The sequence below is a fragment of the Gouania willdenowi genome, chromosome 7 (genome assembly GCF_900634775.1).
Source record: "Gouania willdenowi chromosome 7, fGouWil2.1, whole genome shotgun sequence".
Lineage (NCBI taxonomy): Eukaryota > Metazoa > Chordata > Actinopteri > Blenniiformes > Gobiesocidae > Gouania > Gouania willdenowi.
The window spans coordinates 19,544,354-19,562,128 of record NC_041050.1 but is presented as its reverse complement, the minus strand read 5'-3'; the positions used below and the strand labels follow the sequence as shown (position 1 = coordinate 19,562,128).

At 40.3% G+C, this 17,775-nt stretch overlaps 1 protein-coding gene across 1 annotated transcript; it reads left to right on the top strand.

The window, feature by feature from the left end:
- The first annotated feature begins 7,644 nt into the window (after positions 1 to 7,644).
- LOC114467517 (putative beta-lactamase-like 1) lies at positions 7,645 to 17,390 on the top strand. The gene is made up of 6 exons (XM_028453874.1): positions 7,645 to 7,750; positions 10,057 to 10,157; positions 10,239 to 10,396; positions 10,533 to 10,753; positions 14,830 to 14,935; positions 16,418 to 17,390. The coding sequence occupies exons 1-6, from the start codon at positions 7,645 to 7,647 to the stop codon at positions 17,388 to 17,390; spliced, it is 1,665 nt and encodes a 554-aa protein (XP_028309675.1).
- The last annotated feature ends 385 nt before the right edge of the window (positions 17,391 to 17,775 follow it).

The window sequence follows — 17,775 nt, the reverse complement described above, 5'->3', positions numbered from 1 at the left end:
GTTTTTTGTGTGTATTATGTTGGACTTTATTTTCCTTCCAACTTCTTGAAATCTAAGTTTTGGGTATTTGTTTTGGGGGCTGCACAAAATTAAACCGAGGGCCACATGTGGCTCCCTGGCCACCAGTTGCTTATGTCTGTAATAGTGCATAAAGCATTCATTGTGTTTCAATATCAAGGAAATTGAAAGTCTATAAGGTAGGTGATAATATCTAATATTCATAGAGCATGAGAGTTAGTGTTTGGAGGTTTTTCCTTTAAATTCACATACATTTTTAGCAGATAAAGCACAGCACCTTTCTCACTAAATAAACTAAAAATAAACAGATGGGATTTTGTAGATCAGCGGATTTCAAACTTTCATTAATGATCATGATTAATGATTAATAATCTCTGAAGTTGCCTATAATTTTATTCAAGTAGCGCCTCAAACACATGAGAAAAATATTAAAGGATATTTGCATGCATTTTTTTAATATATGTTTATCTGCGTAAAGGGCTGGATACTCATTAAAGGACTTGGCTTTTTAAATAGCAAAACAGTAACTAACTAATTTCAGGGTTTTTTTGGACTTGCTTGTTGTGTGTGCTCATGAAATATATAGTTGCAATTCTACTAAAATATGTTTGATTTAAGTAAAGAAAGAGAAAAAAAATATCAACCGACCAATAATTAATCTCTTGCATTCCAGATGGAGGTACAATACTTTCCCCATTCTAATGTGAGAAGGCACAATATATCTAAAAAGCAATTTGTTTCTTTCTATTTTGTTTATAATTGCTTTCATTGAAAAAACACATCAAAAAAGGAAGGAAAACTTTCATTGAAAAAATGACATATTTTGCTTTGTAAAATCAGTAAAATGCTATTCAACTCAACAACTTGGTTGGTGCACTTTTAAAACTGCAGCTTTCTCCACTCCATGCTTATCTTTCAACATGGTTGTCTGTGTGAAAGTCCTGTGGTGAACCTGTGTCTACTACCTGCATAGCGCCCTCTGCTAGTTGGGATCATCTCTAAAACTATAATAATATCTAATAATAATATCTCTCCATAGCCTATAGAGAAAAAAATATTACATCCCAAAATATGCCCTCTGTGCCACTTGGTGACTTGTTCTTCAAGTGATCCACACTTATGACAGATATTTGGTGATGTATTTACTATATCAACAGATTGATAGCTAATATTAGTGTTAAGAAGAACCCCCATTATTTCTATGCAGGAAAATACCCATGAAATAAAATATGATATATGATATCATATTTTATATGATATAATGAAATTAGTGTTGATTAACTTATAGTTGTTATACCCTTTCAGTCCACAATTATGTTTTTAACAGCAAGTTTCCAGCCTGCATGTTATGGAGGAACAATTCTGCCATAATTATGAATAAATATATGATGAAATACTAAACACCTACAGACATATGCCATTAATAAATACATGAATAAATAAATCACTCAATATGTGCAATAAATAAATATTTTAATACCTAAACATATGCCATAAATGCGTATTTTTTTATTTTTAAAGGAGCCTTGGGCAGGATTTGTGAAAAAATAAACGTCTAAAAAGTGTTATAATGCTAATGGGGGATGAAGCGCTCAAAACCAAAGAGAAAGAGCCCACACCCATTTCTATCTATTGCTTTGAACAGGCTGTGTGATACATTTTGTACTGCAATTCTGGGGCCAAATTGTGACATCAAATGACGCTGGTGCACATTCTCGATGGCTTGGAGAGGTGTCCACTCTGTCGGAAATAAAGAAGAAGAAGACGGCTTGGAAACTGGAAGAAGACAAGCCCGGATGCATGTGCGCAGGTCTTGCATTAAACAGTCACGTGAACGGCAAGTAAATAAATAACCGTGTCACAGTTTGAGTGCGGATTGGGTCGCATTTTCTTGTCCGAGTCCGACCCGACAGTAAAAATCTTATTTTTTCTTCATATTAATGACATTTTTTTTTTTTTTTTAGTGTTAACTACCGCTTTTATTAACAAACAACTGTTAATGTCAACATCAGCTCAGCGAAAGGGTAACAAGCAAACGTCAAACACAAACTGGGGCACAGTACACGCAAGACACCCAGGGGATCTATTTACATAATCCAGATAAAGATAATCAATGATCTTGTGCAGAAAAAAGATTGTTTCAACGGTGGATGGCTTCATAATTGTCCTTCTCTGCTCCTACATCTTGCTGATGCAGTGCTCACAGCTGCAGCTGCTGCTGCACTTTTCAGCGCTGCAGCAGCAGCTTCTGCAGGAATGCCAAGAACGCTGCGCGCAAAGGACACTCTGTGACCAAACCCGACCACCAGTCCGGTGCCATCGGGTCCCATCAGTCTTTGGTCAGGTATCCATCCACACTATCAGCTGTGATGCTAAGAGTTGATGGGCTAACATTACACTAACGGCCGTCGTGTCACTACGAAGTCTTATTTCTTGATCCTGCCTGATGCTCCTTTGATGCACACATTTCAGCTCGCACAATAAAATGCAGAGGAGGGGGCTGTCCACACTGGCTGAACTTTTTGCCTATTGGTTGATCTGCAATCCGACGGTGAACTGTTTTTTCGCCAACCCCAAACACTCTTTCAATGTCACAGACAGTCAAATCCGCAAGCAGGTGATTTTATTGCGATTCCGCCGGCAACATATGAGCTGGATGTCCAACAATGTGGCAGATTGGCAAGATCAAGTGATGTACCACTTCCTCCAAATACCAAAGTATCTGAGGGTCAAAGCTTGTGTCGTGTACAACACTAAAAATATTATGCTACCAGTTATTAGCTATTAGTCATGACTGCCAGTGTTACTTTCTGCCACATCAGCTCAGCACATGCAGCTCTGTAGCGTCTTACTTGAAGTGGCGTCGCTTGCGTTGGCGTCTGTCTGCCATTGCTACACCTGCCAATCAACCAATAGGCAAAAAGTTAATTTAGTGTGGACAGCCCCCTCATTGCCAAACCATTTCATTGTGCATGCTGAAGTGCATGCATAATTAAAATAATAAATAAATAAACAAATGAACAAACAAACAAATAAACAAAATAGCATTTATGGCATATATTCAGACATTGGATGATTTATTTATTCATTTGTGGATTACATCTGTATACGATACTTTACTTCTTTTCATTTTATTTTATTTTATTATGGCGGAGCTGGTTAAGATGGGACACAGCCACTGATATATTTTAGGATCACTGTTACAATTGTATTCCTTCGTTTATTGGAACATTTAACTGAATTTCATCTGTGAAGTAAAGATCTAGTGATACACTTGTGTTGGTGGGAAACTATAAAATCAATGGCTGAGCTGCCAAGACTACAGAGTTTATAAAGCTGCCACATCAGTCAGTTTATAGCGACTGTAAAACTGGACGACATAGAGAGGGAAGGAGGGGGAGGGGGGCAATACTGAGAGCAGAGTGAGTGAGTGAGTGAGTGAAAGAGAGAGAGAGAGAGAGAGAGAGAGAGAATCTCAGAGAGGAAATAGAGCAGAAGAATATGGGCCTGAAAAAAAGGAATCCAGCCTGCCTTTAGATCTTTTGATGAGTGAGGGCGGCAAAACAACGGATTAGCAGGGCCTGGGGCTTGTTCCCATGGAAACATTTGCCCAGGGAGATGACGATGAAAATACAGCAGATTGTAGGTCAGACGTGGCATCAGAGATCTAATCAGATGTAATCCGTTTTGACTTGTCTGTCAGATTGAGCAGTAAAGCTTGTACCTTTCTGTGACAGGTCTTATTGTTGGAGTTTCCATCTGTAGAGCAGAACATCTGTGATCACAGCGTAAAGCGTTAAGGTTACCACGGTAAATCAAAAAACACATCAAGTTTAAATATTGGAGTTGGTGAACAATAATATCTGAACAATTCTGCAAATAAATTACTGTAGAGACGAGAAATTCCATCAACAGAAAGAATTATTTATTGGAAGCAGAAACAGTTATGAAAGTACAATTAAGAGTAGCCGACGGCTGACAACAGGCAGCATGAATAAAAAAAAGTTTCAAGGCCACCCCAGGCTGGCCTGATCATGAGTTTTAGTAGAGCAAAGGGTTCTGTATAGCAGCACCAGGAGGTTTCCATCAATGAAAGTTACTCACCATTATTCTATGTTTTCAACATCATTTCCAGAAATACAGTGAGAAATGGCTCATTGAATGAGAATAAACATAACTGTTGCTGTATATTAACAAAAAAAAAAAAAGAAATTTCGAAATATTTTTGTCACATTTCTCTCTTAAAATGGTCGCTTTTATAGGATGACCACGGAGTGTTTACAAATTCCATAAGATTTTAAACAAGCATTTTTTTCTCAGTCAATCTAACAGGGCTTTGCTTGACCATTCAATATAAATTCATAGTTAACATGGTATCAAAAAATGTCCATAAATGGTAGCTAATCTTTTTTTCTCAATTAAAAAAACAAACTGATGTACTGTTCGCTATGGGTCCATCATCCGACGAGAGACCCTGGAGAGATCCCAGGTAATTGTTAGTGTGCACAACCTCCACACAGTCTCCTTTGATGGGCACAGGCTGGACCTGTCCTGGTTCTTTAAGGGTGTACTCAAACTGCCAGCTCGTGCCATTCCAAGCTCACAGCAGGAATCCCCCTCCCTCCCCGTCTCTTTTCTGGCACGGTAGAATGGACGTGATCACCAGCTCAACTTGGTTCCCACAGACAAACAAGTCATCACGTTCATTTACGACACACATATGGCATTACGTCATCATTAAGCGACTCTGGGTTTGTTGTTGACAGTACATGCCGTTAATTTCATATCTTCTGTTGCGTAGTGTAACTATACGTCCAGATTCACCCAGACACGAACTCTTTTCACAGCTGAATTATACGAACGGACTGGGTTTCCCAGGGCCCCTGAACGCAACACGGTAATTCAATTGACCGTAACTCTGCTCATATTTGCTCTATCTCAGAAAAACCATCAATTTATTAAAAATAAGAAGTTGCTCTTTACAGCCAGTGTCGGTAAATTTAATTTTACTCACACGTGATTGAAACATTAGTCGAAATCGACACGAGGAACAGAGAGAGAACCAAGTGAGCGAGAAAGAAAGATAAATTAAAAGAGACCAAATAACGGTGGATTTAATTGAAAATGAAGACTCTTGGATGATAAAAACCACCATGGATGGAGGTTCAAAGGGATTTGTAAACAAAGAAGCAAATCCAAATATATTGTGAGGGTCTATTGGGAACATTTGGCAGAGTCTCCCATCAGAAGGAGCTTCAACTCCCACCTCCGGGAGAGCTTCAACCACATCTCAAGGGAGGCGGGAGACATTGAGTTTGAGTGGGCCATGTTCTCTGCCTCTGTTGTTAAGGTGGCCGATCAGTGCTGTGGCCGTAAGGTAGTCGGTGCGTGTCATGGCGACAACACCCAAACACGCTGGTAGACACTGGCAGGAGGGATGCTGTCAAGCTGAAGAAGGTGTCCTTCTTGGCCTGTGGGACTCTGGGGGAGCAGATAGGTACAGACGTGCCAAGGCTAAGACAAAAACCCGGACAGGGGAGAAGTTTAGTGAGGCCATAGAGAATAACTTCTGGACAGCTTCAAAGAGATTCTGGACCACCATCCGGCATCTCATGAGGGGAAAGCAGTGCACTGTCAACACTGTGTATGGTGAGAATGGTGTGCTGCTGATGTTGATTTAAGACGTTGTGGATCAGTGGAAGGAATACTTTAAAGACCTCCTTAATCCTACCGATACGCCTTCCAGTCAGGAAGCAGAGCCTGGAAACCCAGGAGTGGATTCTCCTATCTCTGAAGGGCTGAAGTTGCTGAGGTGGTTCAAAGGTTCCTTGGTGGCAGGGCACCAGGGGCGGATGAGGATGGATCCGCCAGGAGTTTGTCAAGGCCCCGGATGTTGTGGGGTTGTCATGGGTTACATGATGCTGTAACATCGGGTGGACATCCAGATCCAGGAGGAGCAATACAGTATTAGTCCTGGTCGCAGAACTGTGGACCAGCTCTACACCCTCAACGGGGTCCTTGAGGGTGCATGGGAGTTTGCCCAACCAGTACACGTGCTTGTGGACTTGGAAAAAGCATTCTAATGTCCCTCGGGGATTCCTGTGAGGGGTTCGCCGGGAGTATAGGTTATCAGAAACCCGTCTGTTCCCTGTACGACCGGTGTCAGAGTTGGGTCCGCATTGCCGGCAGTAAGTCGGACTTGTTTCCAATGAGGGTTGGGCTCTGCCAGGGCTGCCCTTTGCTACCAATTCTGTTCACAATTTTTATGAACAGAATTTCTAGATGCACCCAGGGCATCGAGAGGGTTCGATTGGGTGGCCCCAGGATTGGGTCATTGATTTTTGCAGATGATGTGGTCCTAAAGGCTTCATCAGGCCGTGACCTTCGCTCTCACTGGATCGGTTCACAGCAGAGTGTGAAGCAGCCGTGATAAGAATCAGCATCCACAAATCCGAGTCCTTGGTTCTTGACTGGAAGAAGGTGGAGTGCCTTCTCCGGGTTGGGGATGAGATCCTGCCCCATCTACCCAAAATGGTGTGGCGTCTGCAGTGATGCAGAGTCTGCACCAATCATCGTGGTGAAGAGAGAGCTGAGTCGAAAAGCAAAGCTCTTGATTTACCGGTCGATCTTCGTTCCTACTGTGCTTTGGGTCACTTCACCACTATTATCATCAATAACTATGTAAACTGGTAATTACAGAACTTTGTCTGTAGACTAAGGCAACATTTCTTAGAGTATTTTTAAAGATAGCCAAAACACAAACTAATTTCCTGACTTTACCTCGTTTTGAACATATTCAAGGTAAGGATAAGTGCCATGTTATCTTCATCCCTATGACCAGTGATCCCGTGTTCTCCTTGTGTTATTCTGTCTCCTCAGTATTGAATTTCAGTTCATGGCCAGGTCATGTTTGTAAATGATAGCTGGTTCTGAAATATTTTACCTGGTAGAACAAAGGTAAAATAAAATAAAATTAAAATAATTAATTAATCAATTAGGAAAAACATCTGTAAACCTGAGGTGTAAAATGGTTTGACCATCTCTGTGTTTGCTAGTTATTTGAAACTACAATAAGGAAAAGGTCCATAAGTGAATAAGATTTGGGTTAAAAAGATTTTAAAGATTTGTTTTTATGTAAAGAAGAGATACAAAGCATAAAATCTTATTATTTTTTTTAATTAGCAGATGAATGATGTGAGGGTTGCATTTAACCTGGCAAAAGAAATGAGAGTTGAGCAGTTTTTTATTCCACAGCTCTCCTTAGGTTCCCCGCAGATTATGATGTCACAGCAGAGTAGGGCCAAGGATCACGTTCAGGATTACGTATGTGTAGGTACAGAATGCTTGAAGGCGGTGGAGCCAAGTTGGTCCAGTCCTTTCGGCCTCGTCATCATGGACTCATAGCGAGTGGAGTGGATTTTTGCTGCACAGAAGAGAAACCCAGTAAAGATTAGGGACATCTGACATCTGGGCAGCTTTTAATTGCTGTGGTAAGTTACAATGTTTAGCTTCTTCTTTAAAAGTAGTTTAACCAAAAGACCAAAATTATAAAAACCTGGGTACTTTTGTTGACACAATTTTTTAAAATTGGTCTTTTTTCAGACCTTTTCCCAAAAATCCACCAAGATGAAGGTGAAATGGACCATGCTGGGCATGGTTGTCTTCTTTCTGCTTTCTGTGGTCATGACTTGCTGCTTCATATGGCAATACAGACTTCCAAAGCTAAATACAGGTAAACCTTGGTTAGTCAACTCTTTAACGCTTAAAAAAACAAAAAGAGCTCATTGCAGAAGTAAGAACTTTCTTTTCCATGCCTGCTTTTGATCTTAGTCCTTCCTTAGCCTTTTGACAGTAATGGCTACTTCCTAAAAGCTGTTGCAGGATTATCTGAGGCTGGAAATGGTAGCAGAGAGATTAACACCTTGTTTAAGTCGACTTTACCCCCTTCTGAGAGAGAAGCTAAGCAGTCATATGTTCACTGACTTTGCAGGTGACAGATATCTGTGATTGTCACGACATTATACACCATAATGTCTGTGAAAGGCCAGGTTTAGGTGTTTACCATATCATACTACTTCTGCGCTCAGCCTCAGACCTGCTGAGAACCACTGGGACGGTTGTGTTGACAAAGAAGGTTTAAATTTATTCAGAGTTGGCAAGAAACTGTAAAAACTAAGGGCCCTACTTTCAGAATAGGCACAAAAATGAGAATATGCATTCATTTTTACTTGGTTAAGATGTTGCCATAACCATCTGTGCTACTTCCCAGCTTGTGCTCTTTACTTGGTGAGGAAACATGTTTCTCCTCATTGCTGATCTGACACGCTCATTACTCGTAAATTATACATCACACCAGGATTGCAGAATAAATTAGTTATTTGGCGGTTTGGGATAGTGACTGGATGCCAGCTGTGCACTTCACTGTGTGTCCTCAGAATAACTTTACATTTTGATCAGGTGTGTCAAACATATCGCCTGCCAGGTGCTGGATTATACCCACAAATGTCCACTGTTTATTATTATTATTATTATTATTATTATTATTATTGTTTTTTTTTTTAAAATCAATTATTGTTTTTTATTTATCAACATGCTGGAACTCTTGCATATTGCTTATTATTTAGATGGGTGGGAACTGGTTGCTGCGTGCAGTTAGACCCTCATAAAATGGTGGTCGAAGTGAGCTGAAAATATTTATAAAAATGGACATATGTTCTCCTCCAGGACAGCCGGAACAAATCAATACACACTGTTTTTAAAGGATACAGAGCTACCTTTCGAGGTGGGGTCATAGGTAGTTAGTCAAGAGTTTGGTTTTCTCTTTTGCATGTATATTTAGACCAGACCAGAGGATCTAGCAACAAGGTTCTGTCTATGAAAACCACAGGCAAACTGTGTTTACACAAAGCACTATCACTCTTCTATCAGTTTAGATGTTCGCTCATCTTTTTCTTCAGTGTTCATCTACACCCATCAGCAGTGACGTGCCATAAGCACTAGGGGTGGGTGGGCAACAAAATCAACACCGTAAAAAACACCATAAAAGAAACATAAACAATAATTCAATATAGCCTCCATATTATCCCAACAAGATAGATCTCATGACACGGCAGCGCATCCCTTTATTCATTATTCTCATTTATTCTCTATCTATCCTTTATTTATCCCTCATCCTTTATATTTATCATTATTATTATTATTATTGTTGCTGGGTTGTTCTTTGTTGTGTTGTTTTTATTTCTTTTGTTTCTTTTTGTTGCTTGTTTTGTGCACCAACCACCAAGTCAAATTCCTTGTACTGTCCTCAAAACTGTACATGGCAAATAAAACATTTCTGATTCTGATTCTGATTCTTGTTTGTTTTGGAAACACAGAAACACTGAGAAAATGACAACAACAACAACTCAGAACAGCCTCAGTGAAGCGCATCCACAAAGCCAATCCTTCCTTTTGTACCATTCACTGTGGAAAGTAGCAACAATTTTCTGACCTTACCTTTGCTGTAGGTCTGGTAGCTCAGGTGTTGGTCTCCCATCTTTTAAACGTAGCAGGCCACGCTGTATCAATTCACTAATGTACTCTGAACGTATGTATAGCATTTAGCATAGCGCGGTTAAAACACAAAAAAAACAAGCTTTGGGGCCAGAGGCAGAGCAGCAATGTGCTTTTGGGAGAGGGTGTGGCCTCCTCCTGCCTTAAAGCGGAGTGAGACTGTGCAGCATCTCTGCCGTACCAGAAAATAGCAATGTTTAGGCATTTGAGCTATGAAAAGCACAAAATGCTGACCCTTTCAAACTTATAGGTAGTGTAGGCTGTCGGAAATTGAAAAATAATCATTTATAATCATATTATAATTAAAACAAATAATCAAAATATCAATTCACCCTTGGGTAGGCAGTGCCTACCTTGCCTACCCTGACTGCACGTCACTGCCCATTAGTGATATGACAGATCAACCTTACAGATGTGTCATTGTGATTTAAGTGCAGATAGGACAGATATACACACACAGACACTATCCTTGCTCCTCCACAGAAGTGTCTCTAAAAGAAGCTTTAATGGGGGAGATGTGCCCTCGCTACCCCGAGCCAGTGCCCCTCCAACATCCCATTTCATCACTGAGGGTGGCATTAGAAAAGGTATGAGTTCAAATAACATTGACCAATCCCACCATTTGTTTAAAAGCTATTTCAAATGTAGATTTAACATTTTTTTCACAGATTCACGCCCTTTTGAGGTCGAGCGTTCACCCCACCCACCTGCCAGCCTTATCAGCCATTGTTGTTTTAAATGACTCAGTTCTCTGGAATGGAAACTTTGGCAAGAAAAATAGAAGTGACCCATCTTCAGATACACCCAATGAGTACACGGTGTACAGGTGAGCTCTGACAGAACTTATAACTGACATGAGACCAACGGCAAGTGCAAAGGTTTTATCTAAACTAAGGCTAATAATAAGTTCTGATTAATGACATCAACCATGTGAACAATATTTACCTGTATGTGGTTTCCAGAATTGCAAGCCTCTCCAAAATCTTCCCCACACTCATGCTTTACAAACTGTGGGAAGATGGCATGGTGGACTCGCTGGATGACCCTTTGGAAAAGTATGCAGAGAACTTTACCATCAAGAATCCACTGGGGGGAAATGAACGACCATTCCAGTCATCATCTAGGACCCTCGGCAGTAGCCTACCTGCACTCACACTGCGCAGGATGGCTAGTCAGCTCTCAGGTAAAAACACTGTCTGCTTTCATAATGCATGTTTGGGTTAGACATCAACTATCTGGTGTCAAATTCTTCATCATCACATTCAGGTCATAATAAAATTCTACTAATCCACTAATCATTAAAGAGATGAATCCAAGCTGGAGAAAGATGTTTAACAGAACAAACCCAGAACAAGAAACAATAATAATGTGCTGTTGACGTCTTAATAGGTTGGTCTTTTAAAGCTTTATAACTTTGATCTTAGAAATCAATCTGAAAATAGTCATCATATGAGAATTGATGGATCACTGAGAAAATAAGGACATTTAAAAACCTATGTCCTAGAAATGCGCAAATATAAAACTGCTATCGAACAGCACGAAATAGCTAACAGTTTTAAAATCTGTTCATTTCTGCGTTCTTGGCAACTTGGAACTCGGGATTTTACAGCTTACTACTTGAAAAAGTGTGTTGGAACGCCACCTGATGTTGGAGCATGTCTGATGTGACACAATACTGGTGGCACTAATGCAGAACCACGCCAGTGATAAAATGTTAATTTAAAGCATTTTTAATGCCAAAAAACATTAGGAAACAATGTAAAATCTTCACTACAATTACAGCACCTACAACTATTGTGAAACAAAGTAATGCAGGCTGTATTTATGTTATTTCATAACAGTTTTAAATTACCTGTTTTCGTGATCTAAAGTGCATTTAAAATAATGCTTCACGTGAATCACTTTGGACGCCATGTTGCTGGAATGTGCTACATATTGTTGCCTTACTTTGATGGGCCAATACAAAATTGCTGTTCTGTATAATCAGTTTTAACCACACAAACATTATTGCTATTGTTGTAAATACTATCCCAGTCAGCCATGTTTATGAGACATATTGACATGCTGCGCCTGGAACACTTAGAATTTGGAGATGAGAGTTTTCAACTTGTAAATCCTGAATTCCGTGGAATGCAGCATAACCGTGGAATAAAGGGTGGTAAACCAGGTGCGTCCCTCATTCCTTTGGTGGTCAGTTTTCTCACCTGCTGTGAGAAATTCTCTAACATTACACCACTAGTAGGTGCACATACAGACGTGGTTGAGGTGAGTGCACAGAAGCACAACATGACAAGTGAAGAAGTTCATTTGGAGGCTGGTGGGCTTCTTTGTCTGCTGCACAAATATTTAATACCGTAGAAAACAAAATAAACAAATAAAAATGTTTAAAAAAAACCAAACAAACAAACAAAAAAAACTTTAACTTTTGTGGGTGCTCCGCTAGGTCCTGTCACTTTGCTCTTAAAACAGGTGGATTTGGACAGAAATCGTCCTATTGATCTGTTGATGCCATTGATCTGAGTTAATGCAGCAACAGAGTCTGTCAATCAGTCGATCAGCACCATTTGGAGAAGCTCCTGAGTCGTCACACTCTCATTTGTGAATATTGTGCCATCGCTACTCGGCTGATTCTGGCCTGACGCTCCTGCCATCAACGCGACACAAGAGTTTTACGGTCAAAACATGGAGAGAAAGACAGAGATTTGTACCCTTTATTAGCGCGTTTGCACACGTTTGAATACCCCTAAACCTTTAGTGAACCCGCCCCTGGGTGTATTCATAATGTGACAGGTGTCAAATAAACTGAACTGACCAGCAACCTCTCTAGATAACAAATTGCAAGATAGACAGGCAGTTATAATAATTTGGGCTATTTTTTGTTCTCGGTCTTTACATCTGGGTCAATTCAGCCGACAGGGGCATGTGAGGAAGGTCCACTGCACACTGAGTGTCTCAGCTTAGAACATCATGTAAGAGGAAGCCTCTCTTCAGCCCAACACAGCACCTTAAATAACCTGGACTCAAGCAGACAGGGAGTGAACCTACAATTACACCAAGCTGTGTCCACAAATAGAGTAAATCTGCTTTGGAGATTACCAAGAGGTTAGGTACGCTGGGGTCTACCTGCTTTGGAGCAAAGTGAGGGAGAAGTAGGATGATGGGTTGTGTCACTGTTAGAGATGTTGCATGCTAACAGCCAACATTGACAAATGGCATGGATTAAAAAGTCAGGGGGTCACCAGACACACTTCAAGTGGAGATTCTATACTCCGTAATCTATGTCTGATGGGGTTGTTTGAGTTCTGATCCTGTCCCAGCCTTCACGGGGCATGAGTCAGGGTTAATTCCTGATGGGTCATCTGTGACAGTCAGTCCCACACACAGTCAACCACAGACAAAAGGGGCCGACTGCTGGGTTCAAACAAGGTAACCTACCCTCCTGCTGTAAGGCAATGTCCTCATCCACCACATTACTGTGCTGCTCTGATAAACACACATTACTTCAAGGATAACAAACATCTCAATTTAATGTTTGGTTTGCCGGACCAGAAAAATCATACCCTAATTGATAAAAACAAAAAAATAATTTCAATTATGTGGACTGGCTGCAGATTTGGGTCTGAGAATCATCTCAACAAGCTGTTGGAATGTTTTCTGTCTGCAGCGTCAGTGTCTATCAAACTATAACAGGGTTATGTAAGACAATGTCTCAATGATGCAGACCTGTAAAGCTGCAGTATGTAATTTTTTTTTTTTTTTTGTCATTTGGTCAAAAATCCATAATCACATTTGAGCATATTGTAATTCAAAGTGTTCTGAGTGGACATTGAACCTCTAGACCTATTTTCTTCAGGCTTTAGAAATTCAGGAGCGTGATGCTAGATTTTAATCAATGTATACTTAAATAATCACTGTAGTGAAATTCTTCTCTGCATTTTTATCCATTTTCCCCAGGGGATAGCAGTTGGCTGCCAATTGCAGGCGCCGGGGAGCAGTTGGGTTGGGGTTCAGGGACTTGCTCAACATCCCACAGTGATGGCCTGGGTGAGATTCGAACTAGCGACCCTTCGATTACATGCCCGCTTCCTGAACCACTAGGATACATTCACGTACCATCGATAGTAAAAGTACCATAGCGGTTGTTCCAGGAGAAGTCCCCATTGCAGCGTAAAGCACAATGGTTACATGACAAAGCAGGAAGGAAGAAAAAGGAAGACCGACAGAGGAGCAACAGTCTAAAGGCTCAAACATACTCAAAGGGAACAGACTCACGGAGGTCCCTCTGACTCGGTATGTGGGGTGGACTGCGCACGGTTCGCTTTGAAACCATGCGCAGTCTGCCCCACATACCGAGTCAGAGAAGCATATCCAAGGTGGAGAGAAAAGACACAATTCATTTGCAGTCTGGATGTAGAGTGTGTCTGCTCTGCTGGGATCGCTATGGCTGCTTGTGTGAGAGCTTATATAATGTTGATTCTGATAGAAATGAACAAGATGTAAATTGAATGAAAATGCAGGGAAATGTGGGACCAACAAAGTACTGGTAAAATGGTATAACTGAGTGATTCCTAGAGTAGCTACTTGAGTTATAAATAAATGCATGACTTCCAACGATGTAACTCTTAGTAAGTAACAAAATGATCATGACAACGTTTTTTTTTGTGTGTGTTTTTTTAAGTTTTTCACTTTGTTGAAACACATGGCTCTATCTTATGTTACAGCTTTGGAGTATATATGATCTGTTATGTAGGGCAACCACGATATTAAAGCCAAAACCTGAAAAGGCATTTTTCATGATGTAAATCTTATATATCAAACAAAAGTAGCACCCATACTTTGGAAGTTGCAGCTCCAGAAATAAGGTTGACTTTCTTTCTTTCATCGGCCCCATCAATGCCAATGTTACACTTGTCAAGTTCCCCTGTTCATGTGGAGACTGTGTGTTTACTGCTGTGAATAACTCCAACAGAGGGAAGTGCAATGTAGGCAATGTAATGGGAACAGTGAGTGAAATCTATGAGAGCACAGAGACAATCCCTATGGACACAGGGTATGTTCTCCAAATGGCCTCAAAGCTTCAGAAACAATTCAACGTCAAAGTTCAATTTTGTGCTAACCAGAAAGGGTTTCTGCTTTGCAGAATCTCTTAAGGATTCCCAGGTGACCACCGGCAGAATGTGTAAAAGTAGCTATGCTTTCATTGGGTCAAAGACAACAGAGCCCATATCCTTTATGTGCTAATATGTGTTAACTTTGTAGGGTTACCCAGAAGATTGAGGTCGACTAATCTCCTGTGGACTGGAGACACAGAGGCAGCCATGACTTTGTTACAGGATGACATCCTTGTAGCAGACCCAGGAACAAAGTAAAACTATTTTATCTTTTTGTCTTTTTTTGCACACACTTGAAAGAGTACATCTTTAAAGATAGGCCACTTCTCCTATATACCATAGTTCATTTATAATTGGGTCAAACTAATAACTGCACCAATCAGTGCAATTTAGTTAGAAACTCATTCTCATTCGAATTCAACCACATAAACCCAAGTAGTGCATGATACATGATTGATTTAATTTTTATCTCTAAATTCTCACAAGAATCCATTTTCTATTATTTTCTCAATAAAGTCATTTTAACCTTAATTTTCTTTTTAATTAGGTCAACATTCAATTTAAGGTCGGTACATACTTATTTAATTACTCAGGGTTAACTGAGTTCTCATTGACTTTACTGTTTGAAAACATAAGCAACATTTTAAGGTTGATGAAATGTGCTTCAAATGCATCATCACTAATATTCCAACTACGACAAAGTTTAAAATATATATCATAGAAACACTTTGAAGAGACACAATGATGACCAGCATAGTGCACTTTTTCATTGGTGTCAAACAGTAGTAACTAGTAGTTGGTAAGGTCCTATTTTGGCTACATACTAAGCAGGCTACTATAGAACAGGAGTCCATTTGATAGGTACGATTAGTCTTACTCTGCTTAACTCGTATTATTATGGATGAGTGAGTACAGCATTATCTGTATCTGTTAACCATATTATTTATCTGTATCTGTATCTGTACTCGGACTAACTCGAAAGTGGGTGGGATTTAGCCCGGAAGTGGGAGGGATTTAACCCACAAGTGGGTTGGGTTTAACCAGTATGATCATAAATTGTTATATTTATTTCTGATTAGAAAACTATTTACTGGACAGCATCAGCATCAGCATCAGCATCAGCTTTGAGCTTCAGATGTTTTTGATCATGATAGCAAACAAACTATTTGCAGAACAAGTTTTGCAACAATGAAAACAACACAGGGGGTTGCAATTATGAAGTAAAATGTAATGAACAAGAGTTTTCATACTCAACATAACTTTCTTTTGTTAACTTTTAATTTTTAATTTTATGATCAGTGTGATTTTTAAAAATGTTTCTTTGGTTCTTTATTATTATTATTATTATTATTTATTATTTATTTCCACACCATGTGTGTGTGTGTGTTTAAAATATTTATAGCACTACTACCTTTACTTTTTTTATGAAATACAGCAAAAAAGTGTCAGACACTCAGTAAAGTAAAAAAAAAAAGAAAAAAAACAAAAAACTGGTTAGAGCCAGCTGGCGGTTAAACAAAAAAAAGAAAAAAATCACAGACAGGCTGAGACACAATGCGTTCTACCAAGCACCACATCTGAACAAACCCACGTTTACCAGAATTCTACTGGATAAAGTACAAACCAAAGTAAAAACAAACCTGAAGCTGAAGAAACCCTAAACGTTCACGGAAAAGAGGAAATGGATGTGGACCACAGACAGTGTATGTTGGTAACATTGTCTTTGTCTCCTCCAGATGCCACTACAGCAACGTTGCTTTTTCCCTCATGGCCAACATCTTGGCCCAGAAAGTGGCTGAGACTGATTATGAGAGCTGGGTTTCTGACAATATCCTGCAGCAGCTCAATATGGAAAACACTGGTTTCAATATGACTCCAACAGTTCAGAGGCTGATGGCTGTGGGTGTGTACAGTGATGGCCGGCCAGCTCCGCTCTTCAACCTGGGCTGGTACCGGCCTGCAGGACAGATGTATTCTACTGCAGCTGACTTGGCCAAACTCATGATGGCTCTCCTTGGTGCGTACAGATCTCTTCTCCGGCAGGACACTCTCAACACCATGTTGACTCCAATTATGCGATGCCATAGCGAGTACTTCGCTCACTCTACTGGCACACCGTTTGAGATCAACGAGCAGTTTGGTTATGATGTGGTGAGAAAGGATGGAGACCTGGATGGATTTGCAGCCACGCTGACTCTAGTTCCTCGGCTGAAGCTGGGATTGGCGATTCTGATGGCTGGGGTTCGACCTGCAGACAAGGACATTGTGAGGAAGGCCTTCAGCTACCTGATCCCTGCAGTAGAAGGAGCCTTCCGAGACAGCGAACATCTCAGACCACCTCCTGACCCTGCTCCTTATGTGGGCTTTTTCACCTATAAGAACATGACTTTTTATGAAGTTAAGGTAGGTTCAAATGGAATACTGTTGATGCAGCAGTTTGGACCACAGGTGGACACAAATGTTCCACTAAAGTACAGAACAATCAGGTTGGATTATCTGCAGGAACGGGTGTTCAGGCTGATGTTTAAAAGTCCATATCCTTGCAAGTTGAAGGTGAATGGGGCCTCAGTGTCCCTTGAGGGACAGGATAGGCAGCTTTTCAACTTTCACATTTTTAACAAGAAGGGTGTGTCTCCTGGGTTCGACTCCCCTGGGCTCAACACATACAATGTGACAAGGATCGCTGGTAGACCATTCTTTACTTCTTAAAGTCTGGAACTACACAGTAGTCCTTTAACTTTGGAACAACTTTAATTGGAGCCTAAGCAAAACGTGTTAATTACGTGGTCGGTGTAATACCTCAACTTCCATTTTATGTCTTTTTTGCTCATTAATCACACTGTTTCAGAAACTTCACACAAGCAAGTAAAATGTACCAATGTATTCATTGCAATGTGTCGTATTGACGTGTTCTGCTTTAATCTTCAAGTGCCTGAACAAAAAATTGATTGAGCAGTTTTTAGTGTTCCCCTCATCTAGAAAAGGATGCAGATTTGACAATGATCTGTACAAAAAGGCCAAAGCTATTCAAACTGATTATTGTCTTCCCACCTGCATTAACCATGGTAAACATTAAAGTACATTATAACCAATA

Coding starts and splice junctions, on each gene's coding strand:
- LOC114467517 (XM_028453874.1), top strand. CDS start 7,645: ATGAAGGTGAAATGGACCATGCTGGGCATGGTTGTCTTCTTTCTGCTT. Junction 10,754..14,829: donor GATGGCTAGTCAGCTCTCAG/GTAAAAACACTG, acceptor TTAACTTTGTAG/GGTTACCCAGAAGATTGAGG. Junction 14,936..16,417: donor GTAGCAGACCCAGGAACAAA/GTAAAACTATTT, acceptor TGTCTCCTCCAG/ATGCCACTACAGCAACGTTG.